The 17,255-nt window shown below is 43.3% G+C and overlaps 2 protein-coding genes across 2 annotated transcripts; one reads left to right on the top strand and one right to left on the bottom strand.

Annotated features, from left to right (window-relative positions):
- Positions 1-435: 435 nt before the first annotated feature.
- On the bottom strand, positions 436-9,467 carry LOC115392196 (amyloid-beta A4 precursor protein-binding family A member 2-like). Its single transcript, XM_030096737.1, has 12 exons — positions 9,345-9,467; positions 6,094-7,345; positions 5,822-5,930; positions 5,646-5,687; positions 5,395-5,540; positions 4,792-4,878; positions 4,086-4,274; positions 3,734-3,913; positions 3,428-3,640; positions 2,424-2,543; positions 2,189-2,329; positions 436-940 (listed from the first exon to the last, which is right to left on the bottom strand). Exons 2-12 carry the CDS (start codon positions 7,312-7,314, stop codon positions 869-871), a joined length of 2,520 nt encoding a protein of 839 aa, XP_029952597.1. The 5' UTR covers positions 7,315-7,345; positions 9,345-9,467; the 3' UTR covers positions 436-868.
- A 1,057-nt stretch (positions 9,468-10,524) lies between these two features.
- fan1 (FANCD2 and FANCI associated nuclease 1) lies at positions 10,525-15,706 on the top strand. Its single transcript, XM_030097082.1, is given in 15 exon segments — positions 10,525-11,593; positions 11,595-11,833; positions 11,917-12,057; positions 12,286-12,487; positions 12,576-12,809; positions 12,905-13,036; positions 13,138-13,246; positions 13,344-13,463; positions 13,578-13,742; positions 13,833-13,869; positions 13,872-13,994; positions 14,086-14,189; positions 14,273-14,467; positions 14,608-14,736; positions 14,884-15,706. Coding segments are annotated over 15 exon segments (2,919 nt in total). The 5' UTR covers positions 10,525-10,742; the 3' UTR covers positions 15,022-15,706.
- Positions 15,707-17,255: the final 1,549 nt, after the last annotated feature.

Here is a 17,255-nt window from a genome sequence, read left to right as displayed (position 1 = left end):
TTTTACAACTTAAGAGCTGCAATTAAATGTGAAAACGCGGGGAAAAACAATAAAAATGCTCAGAAAGGTACAACTGACTGATCTCTCACCGAGCCAAATGTACGCATGTTTTTTATGCACCTTCTTTCTTACAACACCTCAATAAAAAAATGAAGACAAACAAGCGTTCAGCTGTGAAATTGTATTTTCAGTGTGTTTTACCATTACATTCATCCAGTAATGTATATTTGATACATTCTTGTACGCTCCGGTAAAAGTAATGATCACCTATACTTACGTATCTTTGAGTAGTAGGTGTGTCTTTGGCCTTCAGCGTCACCATAATACACAGAGTTTAGTGCTTTTGCACAGCATATTGTTCTCATATTTTAATACTTACGGTTGTAGATTATCATGTCGGATTGAGAATGAATCCCCGGTCAGAATTTTTTTTCTTTTCTTATAATCTCATGCATATACTGTAGGAGTAATATGGCCTTTCCAACCAAATCCTTGAGTAATCCAAAGTATTTACATTAGAAGTACAAGTTGTAACTCCATACACATTATAAAAATGACTAAATAAAAAATAAATGTACTAATTTATCTCTTCATAAGAAAATAATCATGACCATAAAGCTACTTCTCTTCAACACCATAAACTCACGTACAGTACTACAGACAGAGTATTCACATTTTAAGGCCATTATGACAATGTAATTCAAGATAAAACCTGAAAATGAGAACTGGATGTTCTTTACAGCTTCGCAACAGGAGGCCAAAAGTAAAATGATAGAAAAATAAATTCTCCTCATCCCACTGAGTCACCTGTCTTATCTCCACCCAGCCAGACATGCAGAGCTACAGCGGGCCGATCCATGCAGGCTCTCTAGATGTAGACGGGCGTCTCCTGTCCCGTCAGCAGTCTGAACATCACCGCCGGCATCGTCTTCATGTTGATCTGACAGAGAGGCACAGATGAGACGAGCGGGCCGATTACCTTGTCAACTTAAGAGCCCGTTTATAAACGCACGGTTGTCACATCGCTTGAATCCTAATTTGCTTCCACCAGAGTCTTTGGGGACATTAAAAACAATGTGCTGCTATATTTTAATGATGACATATTCTTGGAGTCATTAAAGATAACGGCCTCTGAAAAAAGATTGAAAAAAAAAAAAAAAGACAGAATGATTAAAACAAGCTGAAATTGGTGGTTCTGGCTCCCAACATGTGGTCTGAGACCCCCTTCAGTATACACTTGAGTTCACAAAGGGATCTACTCCTGGCTTCCATTCTGAATGTTCCTGCTTTTAGCATTTGTATATGCAAACGCCAGGGTTTGACGTCACTGTTAACCACTATAAGGAGGAAACCTTCACAGAAATAAAGGTAATCCAGCAGTAGTAAGTACTCTTCATCGGAGTGCATACTGTACCCTGCTACTGGTGAAGTTTGCCTTTTAGAATTAGTTTGCCTACGTAATGTTTGAAATTGATTTCTATTAATATTCTGATTATTTATGAGTCGAGGTTTGTCAGTGAAATGTCTAACGTGTGTGTCATAGTGGAAATGTATGAGAAACTTAATTTTAACATTGCATGTACAAATTTTTTCGACTATACGAGTATAACTAAAAACTCGTATAACTAAAAAATAAACTAATCACACTTTATTAATCCCATTGGATAAATCCCTCTTTCCACGTTTACCTATCCTATTCCTGTGGCGGACGTGGAGGTGCAAGCACATTAGTGCGCTCCAGGGAGCTTATGGAGGTCAGGGTCCTGCTCAGGGACCCACAGGGGTTGACCTGTCTGCTGTGGGAATCGAACCTGCAGATCTACTTTTAAGAAAAAAAGACTGAAACACTTCATTACCAGTTATTTAAATTTACTGGTACTGTATTTTAACACATTTCTAATTTCTATTGCTAGTGCTATAATTATATTGTTAAAAATAAGCACTGCATAAAAAAAATAAATAAACTAGTTGCCTCAACATCGATTCAATTACTCTAATTATAAATATAAGTTAAATTTAAATAATAAATCAAACCATTTATCGTTTTGAGGAACAAATGCGTGTTGCGGCACTGTAGGTATCCAATAATCTGTGGCCTCAAACGGATTTGGTCTGTGTAAATGGCACAGTGCCTGTGTGGCGCAGTAATCAGTGAAAATTGCCATCTTGTGTCATGAGGAGTTCTTACCTCACCCACCGAGACAGACAGGGTTTGAACTATCTTCTCATGTGCCATGGCAACGACGCTCTGACCGTTTATCTCGATGATTCTGTGTCCAACGCGGACGCCGCCTCGCTCGGCAATACCGCCACGCATCAGACTGCAGATCTGAAGAGGGCGGATACGTGATGGCGGAGCATATAGCAACACAGTCAGCAGCAGCGCCCCTGGGGGGGAATCACGCTCATTAGGGTTTACTCACAATGCCGTTCTGAACGCTGAAGCCGAGCTGAAACTTGAGATCGGGTCTCTTGATGAGGACGGTGGTGACAGGAGGGCAGCTCACGATACTCAGCTTCACCTTCACCTGATTCTTCAAACCCTGTGACGACACAAGCTTTCATCATTCACCGAATCAAAATGAGAAACAGCAGGTACTATAACAAATGCTTGTGCCAAAGGAAACTGGGACTCAAAAGAACAAAATAAACTGTCGAAGCCTTGAAGAGAGATCAAATGTTTTCAAAACTTCAAGCTTGTTGTGTGGCCTTTGAGATAATTCTGATAAGCTGTGACTGAGTTTCTTCACAGTGCCAACACGTGATGGTATCAAGCAGGTTTTGAGGAACACATTTTCAGTAGAAACCAATGGGCTCAGATGTGATTGATGCAGAGATGTTGGATTTTGAAGAGAATGTGAAAATACAATGCCAGCCTCAACTTTATGTGAATAATTTCCTGTCAGTCCCTTTGTGGATGCAATAATTACCGTGAAATGTAAAGTCTACATATTTAAATCTACATTTATCTGTTTCTATCCAATTCAACCTCTGGAGGGTGAACCGAGGCCGGAGTCAAACTCAGCTGTGGTTCAGCTGCAAGAATAGCTTGTTTACCAATAGCTCTGTATGTTTATGAAGAAGAATCATTACACAAGACACTGAACAGCAACTTACTTTCAGTAATGGGCGAACACCTTGCATGGCGGTCACGAGTGTATGTGTGAATGTAGCGAGTTGCATAAACTGTTTTGACACCGGTGAAGTGTTACTAACGAACTCTATACATATAGAACTGAAATCTTGCTTTTTATAGTCATATTTTTACAGTGTAGCTAAAGGATGACAAAACATCAACATCCTTAAAGACAGTAGATCCAGTGAACAGAACTGAACCCTGAGCTGTCATTCTCTGGCTTTATGTAAGATTTGGAGCATTTCAGAATCTAGTTTTTACCTGAATATGAAATGCGTGTGTGCCTCATACCTTGATGATGCCCTGGCACGTGGCCAGTGGCAGCCCCACCAAACTGGTATCGTTGATGGACATGATCTGGTCCCCTACGCTGAGCTTTCCAGAGCGAGCTGCCGGACCGCTGTTCAGCATACTCGCGAGGATGACGGTGGGCAGAATGGAGCCCCACCCAGACTCCACGATCACCACGCCCAGGTTCTCTCCTTTCTGCTTCTCCACGTACAGCTGGAACACACACGGGAAAGCCTCTGGTAGACCCGGAAATCCATCAGTCATCATTCACAACATGTCTGTAGGGAATTTAAAATATGGTTGCACCTCTTTACAGTTGTCGGAGTTTGAGAAATGGACAAGGTCATCATGGTACATTTCCTGGGAGTTGATGATATCGCTGTATTGTTTCTGGCTCAGGTCTGTAGGGTTGATGCCGTTGGCTCGCAGGAATTCTCTGTAGGCCACACTGAAAGCCTGGCCGATGGACTGTGCAATTAACTGTGCCTATGGGAAGGGGAGTGTTTGGGGAGAACTACTCAGCAGAAAGGCTATCCCAGTCGACAACAGCAAGGGAGCGAGAGACCCCGCAATGGCTTACATGACCACAGAGTAAAACTGAAGCTCAATTAAAACATAAACTAAATGAAGGACGCTCACTTAGGCAGCCGGCACTTACATCCTCGGACTCGAAGACGTAGCAGATCATCCGGTACTGAGTCTTCCCTTCGCCGTTGGAGTCGGGAGATTCGGAAAAATCCTCTGAAGAAGCAGCCTGAGACATGCGCCTCCGTGCCATCAAGACCACAATGCTGCCAATGTCTGCAATATAGGATATGGTCCGCAAGGCACTGTCCATCATCGTCTCCTACAGACGACAGAAACAGTGACAGTTATTAAATCTGAAAATTAATTGAACAATTGAACAGGAGACATGTTTCATAGAGCTACAACAATCACTGACAGGTCAAATATCACATTGGCTTTGATAAATTAAGCAGCATACTAATATTTTGTCTCGATGGATATCAGGAACTTTGAGGGGAACCAAATAGTGATGGAAAGACAAATGAGCCATTGGATCTTTGAAACTGCAGCTCTTGCAGGGTGCTGCTGGTCTGCAGTGGTCCATGTTTTTCCAAGAACAGTTCAAGAACAGGAAAAGCAGTCCACTGGTGGCCACGGATGATTGATGCATGTGGTTCCATGGAAGAACCACCTCACAACTTAAAGGATCTGCTGCTAATGTTTTAGTGCCAAACACCACAGCACACCTTCAGAGGTCTGGCAGAGTGCATGCATCGACAGGTCAGGGATGTCTCGTCAGCAAAAGGGAGAAGCTAATGCTCGTGATGTTACGGCTGAACGGGGTAAGTGTTACTCACCTGTGTGTCTGCGTTCAGCACTTTCACAGCCTTTGTTGAGATGAACAGGTCCACTTCTGTCATCATTTGAGAGTCCTCATCTTGGCTCTTGGAAGGAAAAACTTTTATCAGACGCTTCAGTGATTTTCTGTCACTTATTCTCACACTGCAGCTTTCCAGCCCTCAATCAAAACATTTCAGGGTGAGTAAAAACTGATGCAACAGCTCCACTCTGTGGTTCTTACAGACACACTGCGCAGCCCAAACTTTCACAAGTGGGTCAACTGGCAACACAAATGTTTTTAAATCCCATTAAATGCTTCACATCTCACAGTAAAAAGGCACTCGGAGCAGAACTTTCCCTCAGAGCTGTTAAGGAGGAACACACCAGCTACTATTTCATTTTCTAAATCTGTACGTACGCATCTGGGATTAGATCAAATAAAACGACTGGTTGCCAAAGATTAAAAAAACTGAACTGAGGAAATTTATAAACTGTAGTTATTTCTCCTCGAGGGACCTCTCCTTGTTCAAGTTTCATTTAAGCTTGTTCCAACATTTTGAAACAGGCTTGATGAAATATTCATAAACCAAATAAATAGACGTTAACAGCCCTGGATTTACCTTTATGCGGCTGACGGCTTCGTGTGCCTGGGACATCCGGACAGACTTGGAAGGATTTTTATCAGACAACACCTGAGTGCATCCCAGGTAGTTTGCAGCGAAGATAATCCCATCAATGAGATCCTCCGGCTCACAGGGACCTGGGACTGAACCGCAACACAAAACACTGCTGTAAGACTCTGCGATGTGCTTACAGATTACAGATTGTGCACAAAGATTTACAAAAACTAGACATGTCAAGAGATGTTTACCGTCCTCAAAGCTGGGGAAAGAAGCAGCTTCCTGTGTTTTCTGTAAAAACACAAGAAATGGTAAGAGGCCATATTAAAGCTCATTGCGGATATGTCGGCATTATGGTATAAATGAGCATTTTAACATGTATAGATTAGAAATTATGAAACACAGTCTCTGATTGAAATCCTCACTGCAGAAGGGTCACTCTCCTCTGCAGGGACGGGCTCCGGACACTGAGGCCTCCTCGGCTGCTCCGGTGCGTCCTCAGGCATCACGGCTGTGCTCGGCTTCTCCATCTGCTGCTGCACACACAGGCAAGTCCACCTTTAAACGGTTGTTGTTCTCAGGTGCAAATAACTCAAGAAGGAAAGACATTATTTCATAGAGTAATGGCATTATTTTGGAGCACATTTAGCAGCTATAAGGTGCATAACGTTTGACAGAGATCCACTCTGCATGGGTTACCTGCTGGGGTTTCTCTGGCTGCTTCTGTCTCTCCTCCAGAGAGTCCCTCTGTGGTTCTGGTGTGTGAAGAGCAGCCAGTGATGGTTTGACAACTCTGGGTTCCATCTCCTGGCTCCTAGCAGCGGGGGGACTGGGTCTGGGAACCGGGGCCGCCTCTCGAACGGGCCCGGCCTTCTGGGTGTCGGTGGGTGACTGAGGGTGGGGATGGCGAAGTGGAGGAGGAGGATGCTGCTTCGTGGCACCGGACCGAGCTTTGGTGCGCACGGCTGCCTTTTTGCAGTCCTTGGGCAAAGCTTTTGGACGCTGTTCGGTGGTGTTGGGCGCACATCCTCTGACACCAGACACAACACGCTCAGTGTCCTCTCCAGTTCCTCTCCTTCCTCGACCTTTACCTGGCCTCTCTTTGTCTTTTGGACCTATGTGAGAAGACTCAACCTTCTTACTGGCTCCTGGAGTATTATGGTTTTTTGTGACTCGGGGGTCGTCTTCTCTCTCCCTATCATCTCCTCCCTTTCTAATTCTTTCATTCTCATTTGAGAGATAAAGGCCAGTCTGCCTCTGAACACTGTTCTCTGCCTCCTCTAAGTCCTCTATAAATTTGGCCCCATCCAGCACTTCTTCTATCTCATCACCATCGTTAAAGAAGAATCTGTCTTCCTGGCACATTTTCACCGCACCTTCTGCTTCATCCCCGGCAATCGGGGCACAATGCGACCTGAAACGATGGCCCATCTTCGGCTGCTTATGCTCTGATTGTGAGCTCTCACATATTTCCGCGCTAAGTCGAGGTCTGGGAGCAATCTGGTCAGCAGCGCTGGCGCTCTCATTAATAACATCACCAGCTGCGTGCTTTAAATAGCCACCATCCTCAGGACAGTACTGTTTGTAATACCTCATGTCAACGACGCCCTCTCTGTTCAGATGCAGCACCTCATCATAGTCCTGCTCGACATCGGAGCCCACGTTGTCGTACTCGGAGCAGGTGTCCTCCATGTCCTCAGGACTTGGGTCGCAACTCATGTAATAGTGCTTTGAAAAAACAGCCGGGGTCAGCCGGTCATTGTTGGCATCCTCGACAGTACAAGATGGTTCCTCGGTTGCCTCGGTCACCGACTCGCTCCGGTCTTCCTGGCTCTGCTTCGAAGGTCCTGGACTCGGGCAGGATGGAGGGCTGGCAGCTAGTATTTTGGAAATGGCTCCGGGTCTCTTTCCATGAGCCATAACCGGCCCCTTCAGACCTTCACCCTAAACCCTGTGAACATTAATAGATAACTTTTACATTTTTGACACACTTGAATTATAAGCTTTGTCGTCGTCGTGTTAAACGTCTATCGTTTTTATTGGCACTGACATGTAGATAAGGGTGTCAATTTTCAGCTTCTTCAGTAACCTGAACTTGATAAAGTGGTCAAACAAGATCCATTTAGGGATTGAAAGATAGCTGTTGAAAATAAATTGTAGATTAAATTAGATGCATTGGCATAAGTTCTCAGAGAAAAGAGACAAATGCCACACAATTCAAAGTATTTAAATTAAAATGTGTTGCTCACCCATAAGTTAAAAAAGCAAATTTGATTCTATTTCAGCCACAGAACAAGATTTTCTCTGTCTTCATCGCTTTCCAGCTACCACATAATTACCCAACAACACCTTCTCGGAGCATCTTGGCACACCAGATTTGAACAGCATATGTCGACGAATCTTTATTTGCTCTTAGAACTGAAAAAAATCTGGAACGAGTTCACATATAATGTTCGACTGACCGTTTTTGTGCCACACGTTTAGCTTACAATAACAATTTCTGAACAAACAGAGCAAACAAAGACAAGACACTTATGTCTTTTATACTATAAATCTTTCTATTAATTCCACACAACTCAACACCCACATGCACCATCTCAAGCTTTTTGTCTACAAGGCCTGCTGATGTGAATTGTTATCTTTCATCTTTCTTGGTTGTGTCAGCTCTAATTTTGTCTTGATGTCATGCAGAAAAGAAAAAGCTGCAATAAAAACAGCCTAAAATTAGGCAGGCCGGTAGAATATGATGTGTTCTTTCCTGTTATTTTGTTATCTTAAACAATAGCATTACAAATTTCTCCCTGAAAAATGGACAGTCTGGGTAATGCAGTTATATTGTGAGCTATGCTACATCCACTGGGAGGTTGAAGCCACAACACATCTGATGAAATAATAGAGTAGAATTAGAAGAAAACAGGCTTCCAGAATAAAAATGCTAATTTGTTTACACTCTTTCATGAAGTGCCATTTGTTGTGGGAGCTAAACAACAAATAAAACACTATAACAGGTAAGTCTTAAGGCATTTAGAGCTTAAGTAACAATATATTTTTTAATTTCCCTTTCTATTGTTATTCTGAAAGATCACATTTGCCATAAAGTACATGTTGATGGACAACATTTTATTGAAACAACCGAGATGGAATTTATCTAGAAACAAGGGGGTTCTGCATCACATTACCTGTCTGTAATCCTGTGTGTATGGGAGCCAGCACACTGAGCAGTGGTGTGCAACACGCCCAGTCTCAACATGTCACCATCAACACCCTCACTCTCATCTAAACAAGGAGGCATTTTAGCTTCAGGCTGACAACACCACAATCACTGCTTGCTTATGGGCTCCGGCTTTTAGGATTTCGCTGCAGACACAAACACAATCAAATAAACCAGTCTAAATGGCTGCTGATCGGATGATAATGCCGCTCGGATTATTGCACCGTCAGGACAGAAATGTGTAATCCCAGCACACAGGACCCAATCATGACCTCTCCATGGTGCTGATTAAAACAATTAGGGTCATTACAGTGGTGGGCACTGCAGTTTTCTGTTATTTGCCCTGCCCTCGGTGTGCTTGCAGAGGTATTTAATAAGCCCATTATGCCGAACTTTTGCCGCAGCTGCAGGGGTGGTTGTTGTGGTCTCCTCACATTGCATCTGCCTACATGTCGATAAGATAATCCGATCTAAGCTTGTTTATTTTTTTTTCCTTTCCCCAGAGCAGCGAAGGAGCTCACTTAGGCTTTTACCACCTGAAAAGATCATGTTTTTTTTTCTCCCCACCACCGCTGCAAATTCACATCGACCTTGATTTGAAGCATGGAGACTGCACCACGCTGACATCCAGCTAATGGGCTGATGTGCCACATCCAGCATTGTTTTCAGGCTCCGATCGCAACGGGCCTGCATGCATCCCGACAACGCACCGTCTTCTCCCTCCCTGCGAGCCACTTACCGACATCAGTCCCTGTGAAAAGCCCGTGTGCGGCCGCTCGGATCAGATTGTTCTCCGGGATGATTTTTGAATAAAAGCCGCACAGCAGCCCGGGAATCTGTGTAACGCATACACCTCCCATCATGTGCGCACTGGTCTGCCCAACATAAAAAGACAAACACTGATAAGCACACGCATAAATCACCTCAAATCGGATATTTATTCATCTAATAATGCACTATTTAGGACCAAGCGGTGTAGGTTTTCTTCACCTTCTTTACATATTTTCACTTTACAACGTTTGATTTAATTTCCAGCCTTCTAGAAATTATGACAGAAACATTCAATTAGAATACCTAAATATATTGGTCGATAGAGCATAAATAGACAGAGTATTCTGGCTGTCATAAAAAAAAAACATTAACTTAGAATAGATGTAAGTCAAAGAGATTTTGTAAAACGGATTTTTTTTTTCTATATATATAAATTAAAAACACTTTTGGCAATATGTAACAAATTGTGAAACTGCATTTAGGCATTCTTATTTTTATTTTTGGTTCGTTTTTTCTGGTCTGCAAAGTTGTTGATAACACACACACAATAATAAGTAATTAATAGTCCACTTTTGCAACATCATGTCCTCTTTTCCCTTCCTGTTATGACTGTCTAAAATTCTGTTATCATAAAAATATTTCGTGATAGCAACGTTTCATCAAATTTCGTGGCCCCAAACTGTGGAACTGCACAAATCAATTAAATCAAAGAGCTGTGTCCTTCAGCCATTTTTAAGACTAATCTTGTAGTATCCAGCTGATTCTGAGTTTAGTGGTTTAGGTGACTGATATTAACTTGCTAATTTTCTCTGCTTGTTGTTCCTAGGTCCTCTTTTTTTATTGTCATTATGGTAATTTTATTGATGGGGAGAATTTCTTATCAGCTCTCCTTCACAGTTGTTTTTTTGTGAGGCTTTTATGAATTTGTGAGGCTCTTTCATGATTTACAATATTTACACTTAAAACACTTTTTTTCAAATCTGGTCTTTATTGCATTTTTTTTTTCTTTGGTATTTTCATTTTGTTTTTGGTGATAAAGATAAATCGTTCTGTTTACATGAGCACCAGACCAGACATCGATGTATCTGGGATCGATTTGGAGAACCTGGATCTCTTCGAGCTGTGCTCCGCTAGTCAGGCCTGGAAAGCGGGATTGTTGTTGCTGGTTTGCTATCGCTCAGAGTTTTATCCATATTTTCTAATATAGTTTTTAACTACATCTCTAAGGAAGTAACCGCTTCGAATGTGGGATTGTTGAGGTACTGAAATACACTCCTGTCGCTTCGATCCTTGGTTTCTCCGCCTGCTTTTCTCCTTCAGAGCATGCAGCACAGCGAAGCTTCCGTCCGGCTTCATCTCCTGAAATATGAGCGACAGGGCAGACAAAGACAAACAGAAGCGAAGATTATCGTTGTCCAAGAGTAAGAAAGGTGATGTTAAGCCGATCACGTCGTTTTTCCTCAGCCAGCCGCCCCCTCGGCTGGCCTGCCCCCTGTGCGGCCACTTCGTCCCAAGATTCAAGATCAATGAGCACATTGATCTGCAGTGTCAGAAGTTTGAGCGAGGAGACGCTTCTGCAGCCTCAGCAAGTACTAACGATGTGTCAAGCGGCCAGCTGTCACCCACGAGGAGTCCCCCTAAGTCCCCAGAGCTGGCTGGAAAAGTGCAAGAAGAGGTCACGGAGACCAAGACCAGTCCTTACTTTAAGAAGAATAACTCCCAGCCTCCAGTTGTACACAGTAAGACCGTGGTCAGAACTATCGATCTGGGAAGCCTTTCCTCCAAACTATCAAGAAACTGTCAGAAAAAGAACCACGCAGAGGAGAAAAGGGCAGAAACTTGTCTGAACCAGGAGTTGAACGCATCTGAGACACTGAACAGCTCACAGAAAGAAAACGTTTCGATTCTGCCCTCCAAAGGCAAAAGAGAAAGTGATGTGGTCACTGCCTGCAGTGTAGACACTCCAATATCAGTGGATGATCCTTCAAGTTCAGAAAAAAGATATGAAACTAGACTCAGGGCATCAAAGTCGGATTTTCCTCCTAAACAGGAATCTGTTTCCTCCAAGCTAAAAAAGAGAAAAAAGGAGATATCTTCCACTGCTCTGTCTGCATTTCCCAAGAAATCAAAGTATGACAAGAAACCGGAACAACCAGAGGAGGGTTTATCACATGAAATCACAGCTGACATCGACAAGTGCAATTCTGATAAACCTTCAGCCTCCCATGAGGCCCTCTTTGAGCTCAGAAGAAGCACAAAAGAACGATGCTGCTGTGATGAGCAATGATCCAGAATATGATGGAGAGACCCCCACCGGAGAGCAGAGCTCTCAATGGCTTCCCTACTACCTCCGAAACTTTAGGACCGTACTGCAGGCTGTGCTGGACAACGAGGACGACCGGGAATTGTTCAACGAGGATGATATGGCATTCATATATGCGTTTGAGAAGTTATCAGGTATTCTGAATTGTGGCTCAGTAATTATCTTGGCGTTATCTTGAAGCGAGTCCTAACTGTTCGATGCATTTTCTTTTTCAAAGTCATGGGACAGAAGCTGTATGTAAGACTCTTTCAGAGGAAACTGAAATGGCTTCAAGTAAATAAACTGGATTATGCGGAGATAAGCAGTGATCTGGGACCGACGGCACAGGAACTGATTCAGGGCAGTTTTCTACAGACAGGTACATCATCCCCAACTATTTACCAGACTATATTAAACTGCCTTGGCCTCTTCATAAAGATGCGTTTTGTGTCTCTCCTAGTATTTCTTTATTTTGACCGCTGTAATCTGTTAAAATCATTTTCCAAAACGGTGATGATTCCATGTCAAAACGTCACACCAATCCTAACAAGCAATATTTCTCTTGTTCTCTGTTCCTCCCCTCCTATTCTGTATTTGCATCTGACAGAAGCAGACCTTGAGGACCTTGGGGAGGCTCTGGATCTCCTGCCGGCTCCTGAGCTTAAAGCTCTGGCTAAAACGTTCCATCTGGGAAACTCTGGGAGTCAAAAACAACAGCTGGTAGACGGGCTCCTCCGCCTCAGCAAGCAAAAGTCCCTCTTCTCTTTCGCTGCTGCTCAAAACAACATAGGAAGTGTTATCCTGAAACGGTTAGAATATCACTCACATATGTGTTACATTTATTCATGCACTGGACTCCAGTTGTACTAATGATGTCAATGGTGTTTTCTTTCAAAGGGCCAAGCAGCTGGCAGGCTCCTGTGTGCGTCTTTGTCGTGGTCCTCGGGCCGTCTTCTCTCGAGTCCTTCTGCTTTTCTCCCTGACGGACACCATGGACGAGGAGGAGACGGCAGCGGGAGGACAGAGTCAGCTGTACACCATCCTGCTGGTGAACTCGGGCCGTCTGGCCTTCCCAGACTTCACAGTGCAGCGCAGAGCCAAGCTGTTCCAGGACAGAGAGGACCTCATCAGGTTTGGATCACACACTATATAAAGACATCATTTTTTTGTGTTTTTATGTAATCTGCAGGAATGAATAGCAATGACTTTGTTGTTGTCACGCGCAGGTATGAAGCTGCAATGCGAGCCCTGCAGGAGGTGACCTTAGCAATGCAGGGGGGTCAGTGGGAGAGGGCGCTGGAGCTTTACACTGCTGCCAAAACTGACTGGCAAGACCTGAGAACAAAACATGACATTAGGTGATTCATCCATTTATGTTTGTCTCAGCTTCTCTGTCTTTAAAAAAAAAACTGATATATCTGATGGTGATTTAATCTTAAGAGTATATTTTCTCGTGCAGTCACCAGGAAGCGCTGCCTGTGTTCCTGCGCAGCTTCACCACAGGATGGGCTTATACTCGAATCTTATCTCGAGGGGTGGAGATTCTGCAGAGGTTACGTCGCTATGAGGTTTCATTCTTCATTTATTCACTGTTACAGACATTTTCAAGTATTCATGAGGTTTAAGCATCTTTATTAGAGTTGTCATGGACCGTGTGTGTTGTAGGAAGCGGTGGAGGAGCTGCGGGCCTTGCTGTCACAGTCTGTTTACTGTATGGACAGCCGTGGGCGATGGTGGGACAGACTGGCTCTAAACCTTCACCAGCATCTGAAGAAACCTGAGCAAGTGAGTACCAGGACCGGTGTTTCTATTCACCTCAGAAATATTGTCAAAACCTATTTCTATTCTCAACATTTTTCTCTTGTTTGTTTGTTGTTCTTTACTTTTCACTGGGTTCAGGCAATTCATGCAATCAGAGACGGACTGTTGGACCCCCTGGTCCGCACAGGACATAAACTTTCTCTCCATCAGAGAGCAGTTAGGATGAAAGAGTCTCCCAGCTGCAAGAAATACCGCCTGAAACTCAGAGAACTGCCTGCGATTGAAGTCCAAGATGTCAAACATGTGAGTTTCTTCTCCTCTAATGCCAGTAAAATGTTTAATTGTCTTACATTTAGTGTATATAAAGTAAAACATTTGTGCTTTTAACATCAGGTTACCATTCGAGGACAGCTGTTTCCTCATGAGGGGGGCACGGGAAATCCAGATTCCTGCTGCCGTCACATGAACAGGGAGAAGAGTGTGACGGTGCCACTGTGATCTGCTCTGTAGAGGAGCTGTGTCTGGCGCATTACCGACAGCAAGGTTTTGACCAAGGTGACTTCCTCTGCCTCTCTCAGGAAATCACCTCAATATCCACCAATCACAAAATCAATGGTGTTTTTGTTTTGTTTGTTTCATTGAACAGGGATCCATGGAGAGGGCTCAACATTCTCCACACTGTTTGCTCTTCTGCTGTGGGACATCATTTTTATGGAGGGAATCCCAGATGTCTTCCGAAATCCATACCAGGTATTATGTCAGCTTTATGTAAGATTTGCCGAAATTTTGTGAAACTGTGAAAGTCTAACTTTAAGGTTTGTTTCCGCTCGCAGACATGTCCGCTGGATCTTCACACTGACTGCTTCTACGAGAGCAGAAAGGAAGCCATTGTGTCTCGTGTTCATTTACTCAGCGAGGCATCTGTGGAAACGCTGAACGACATGTTGGAAGAAGTTTGGAATTCCCAGGAGGGCAAAGTCTGCTCACTGGTCAACTGGGAGCGTTTTTCCTCCCTCCAGCAGGCACAGGTGTCTACTGTTACCCAGGCAATATTGATTATTCAGCGTCATCAGACGCACGACGTGATCGTCACAATACGTGTAAATATATGTAGTGCAATTGTGGCACCGACGCGGCAACTAACAAATCAATACTTTGGTGTTTGCAGTCGCTGGTTGCTTGCTTTGGTGGGGGATTCTTAGGCGGAGTAATATCACGGATGGCTAAAGACTACAGACACTGTCGTGGAGGTTTGCCTGATCTTGTGGTGTGGAACACTTCAGACAACAGCTACAAGGTGCGATCATCTGCTTACAAGCCACCCTGGTGGTTAGAAATATTTGGATTTAGTCTGTTTCACCTGAAACATTCTGTTGTAGTGACATTTTTGGATTTTTACTTGTTACCTTTAGCTGACTTGACATTGCTCATGATGTGGTTTCAGCTGGTGGAGGTAAAGGGGCCTCGTGATCGGCTGTCTCAGAAGCAGCAGATCTGGCTGGATGAGCTGCAGAAGCTGGGGGCTGATGTGGAGGTGTGCCACGTGACGGACACTGGAGCCAGAGGAAGTCGTCTGGAATGAACAGCTTTTAAAAAATGACCAATAATATTTTTTCTGATAAGTAGCCAGAGCTTGATGATAATTTAAATTGCACTACAGAGACTCTGACAGAGATTTTGTTGTTGTCTTTTTTTATTCAGTCGCTCCTTGTGACCCTCCAGTTCCTCTAAACCAATCATTAATCCTCTCAATAACCTGATATATCTAAAATACCATTGCGTTCTGGTATAGGGAACATACTGCGCCGTGTGACTGGTGAAAGTCACTGCCTTCAACAAATAAAGGTGCATCTGGAGATTAAGATCATCACAGAGACGTGCCAGCATCAGAAATAGCTCGCAAGCAGATAATCGCAGCCAATGCACGACAGGAAATGAATCCAACCACCACACATTTGATGGTGTTTCCTTTGCTTTGGAAACACTGTATTCTCAGGATCTTGCGTTGCCAAGCAACCACAACTCACATTTGGTTGGCTGCTAATAAATTGTGCGACACCTCTGTGAGGTTGTTACGCAATTAATGACTGTGATCATATGCCAATAAGTGTGCAGTTTTACTGAAGTGAATCTGTTTAAGATAACAGTAATTTCATTTTCACCACCAAATTTCACAAAAGCAGAAAAAAAATGTCTTAGATGGGTGAGTTTCTGTATTCCTCTTTAAAAGCAGCTTTTAAATTCAATGGATCGTTCAATAAAATTGATATGGGAATGGAACAGATGTGATGGTGTTGACATGTGTTGCTGGCTAGTGGTTCGCCCTCACCTCATGGCGAGAAAGTACCAATTTCCATTAACTCATTTGTGTTTACTCGCATAACATGACATGTTTTTGAAGGTAAAGTCTTTTGGTTAGTATGGGAAGAATGGATTGCTGTATTTTTAAGAATTACAGTTCTAATTATTAGCAGATTGAAAATGCGTAGAAGTACAATTACTTGACTGATGCAGAATGGAAACAGTAGCTAATCAAAGCCATATAATGTACTGCTCTGGGTAAAGTGACTCATATTTTTGTAGAATTGAGTTCAACTTCTCAGCAGTCCTAGTTTATCTTGGAGCCCCTTAGGAAAAATTGATTGCTTACCCCTGCATTCATTCATCTTCATTCATCATCACATAGCCTGTTCAAGGGGTGCTGAAGCCAATCCCAGCTAACTAAAGGGTGATGGCAGGCTACACCCTGGATATTTTGCCAGTCCATCACAGGGCCAACACATATTCACATATAGGGGCAATTTAGGCTCACCAATTGTGGGAGGAAGCCGCAGTACCCATAGGAAACCCACACTCACACTGGGACAACATGCAAACTCCATAGAGAAAGGCCCCAGCCGAAATTCTCACAGGATGAAAACGCAAATCAGTGCGCCACCGTTTGACCAGCCGACCCCTGCAGTTCTTTAAAAAAAAATCCCATTCAAGCTCAAACTGTCTTTTACAGTGAAATATTGAATAAGTTGACAAGCCCAAGTCCATCTGACAAAATAGTATCATCCATCATCCAGTCCCAGCTGATTACAACCCCAAATGACAGGTACATCAGTGAGCAAGCACAACAAATCACCCCTCATGTAAATTTTAGTTAATGCCAAACATGTTTTGAACTCTGAGAGAAAATACACTTAAGAAAAAACTTACACAGTGCCAGCACATTCAACTCAGAAAGCGTAAAAGTCTTTTAGCAATATTTCAAGAATGCAACTATTACTCTTGATCATATTTTCAAGGCAAGGCAAATTTATTTTTATAGTGCCATTCAGACACAAGGTAATACAGAGTGCTTTATAAGGAAATACATCAAAGCAATTGAATGGCAGTAAAATATATTGTTTAATGGAAAACCTGAACAAAAAAGAGTGTTATATAATAGTCCTCAGATGTGCAGCAAGTTTGTTCCACAGGTGAGAAAGTAGGAACTAAAAGCCGCTTCACCTGGTTCACCTGGACTCTGGGAGCACTTCCTTTGACACACATTTGTTTAATCCTATGACCTAAAAGCAGCCAGTGCAGAGATTTAAGCAATGACTTGTCTAGTAGCAAATGTTTATCAGAGTGTGTCCCAGAGTGCAGCAGGCAGAACAGGTGCTGTCTGAGGTGGGATGGGCTCTTTAAGAAACAGCTGGCTCTTGTTTTGCAGTTGGTCAGTGCAAATGCTTAAATCTATTAGGTTGTTGCCATGTGATTGGCAGGGCAGGTACAATGTTTAGATGAGGGGAAACAGCACCAAAACTCAGCAGGTGGCTGAATTTA

Source organism: Salarias fasciatus, chromosome 7 (genome assembly GCF_902148845.1).
Source record: "Salarias fasciatus chromosome 7, fSalaFa1.1, whole genome shotgun sequence".
In the NCBI taxonomy this organism is placed as follows: domain Eukaryota; kingdom Metazoa; phylum Chordata; class Actinopteri; order Blenniiformes; family Blenniidae; genus Salarias; species Salarias fasciatus.
This window is presented reverse-complemented; position numbering and strand designations above follow the sequence as displayed.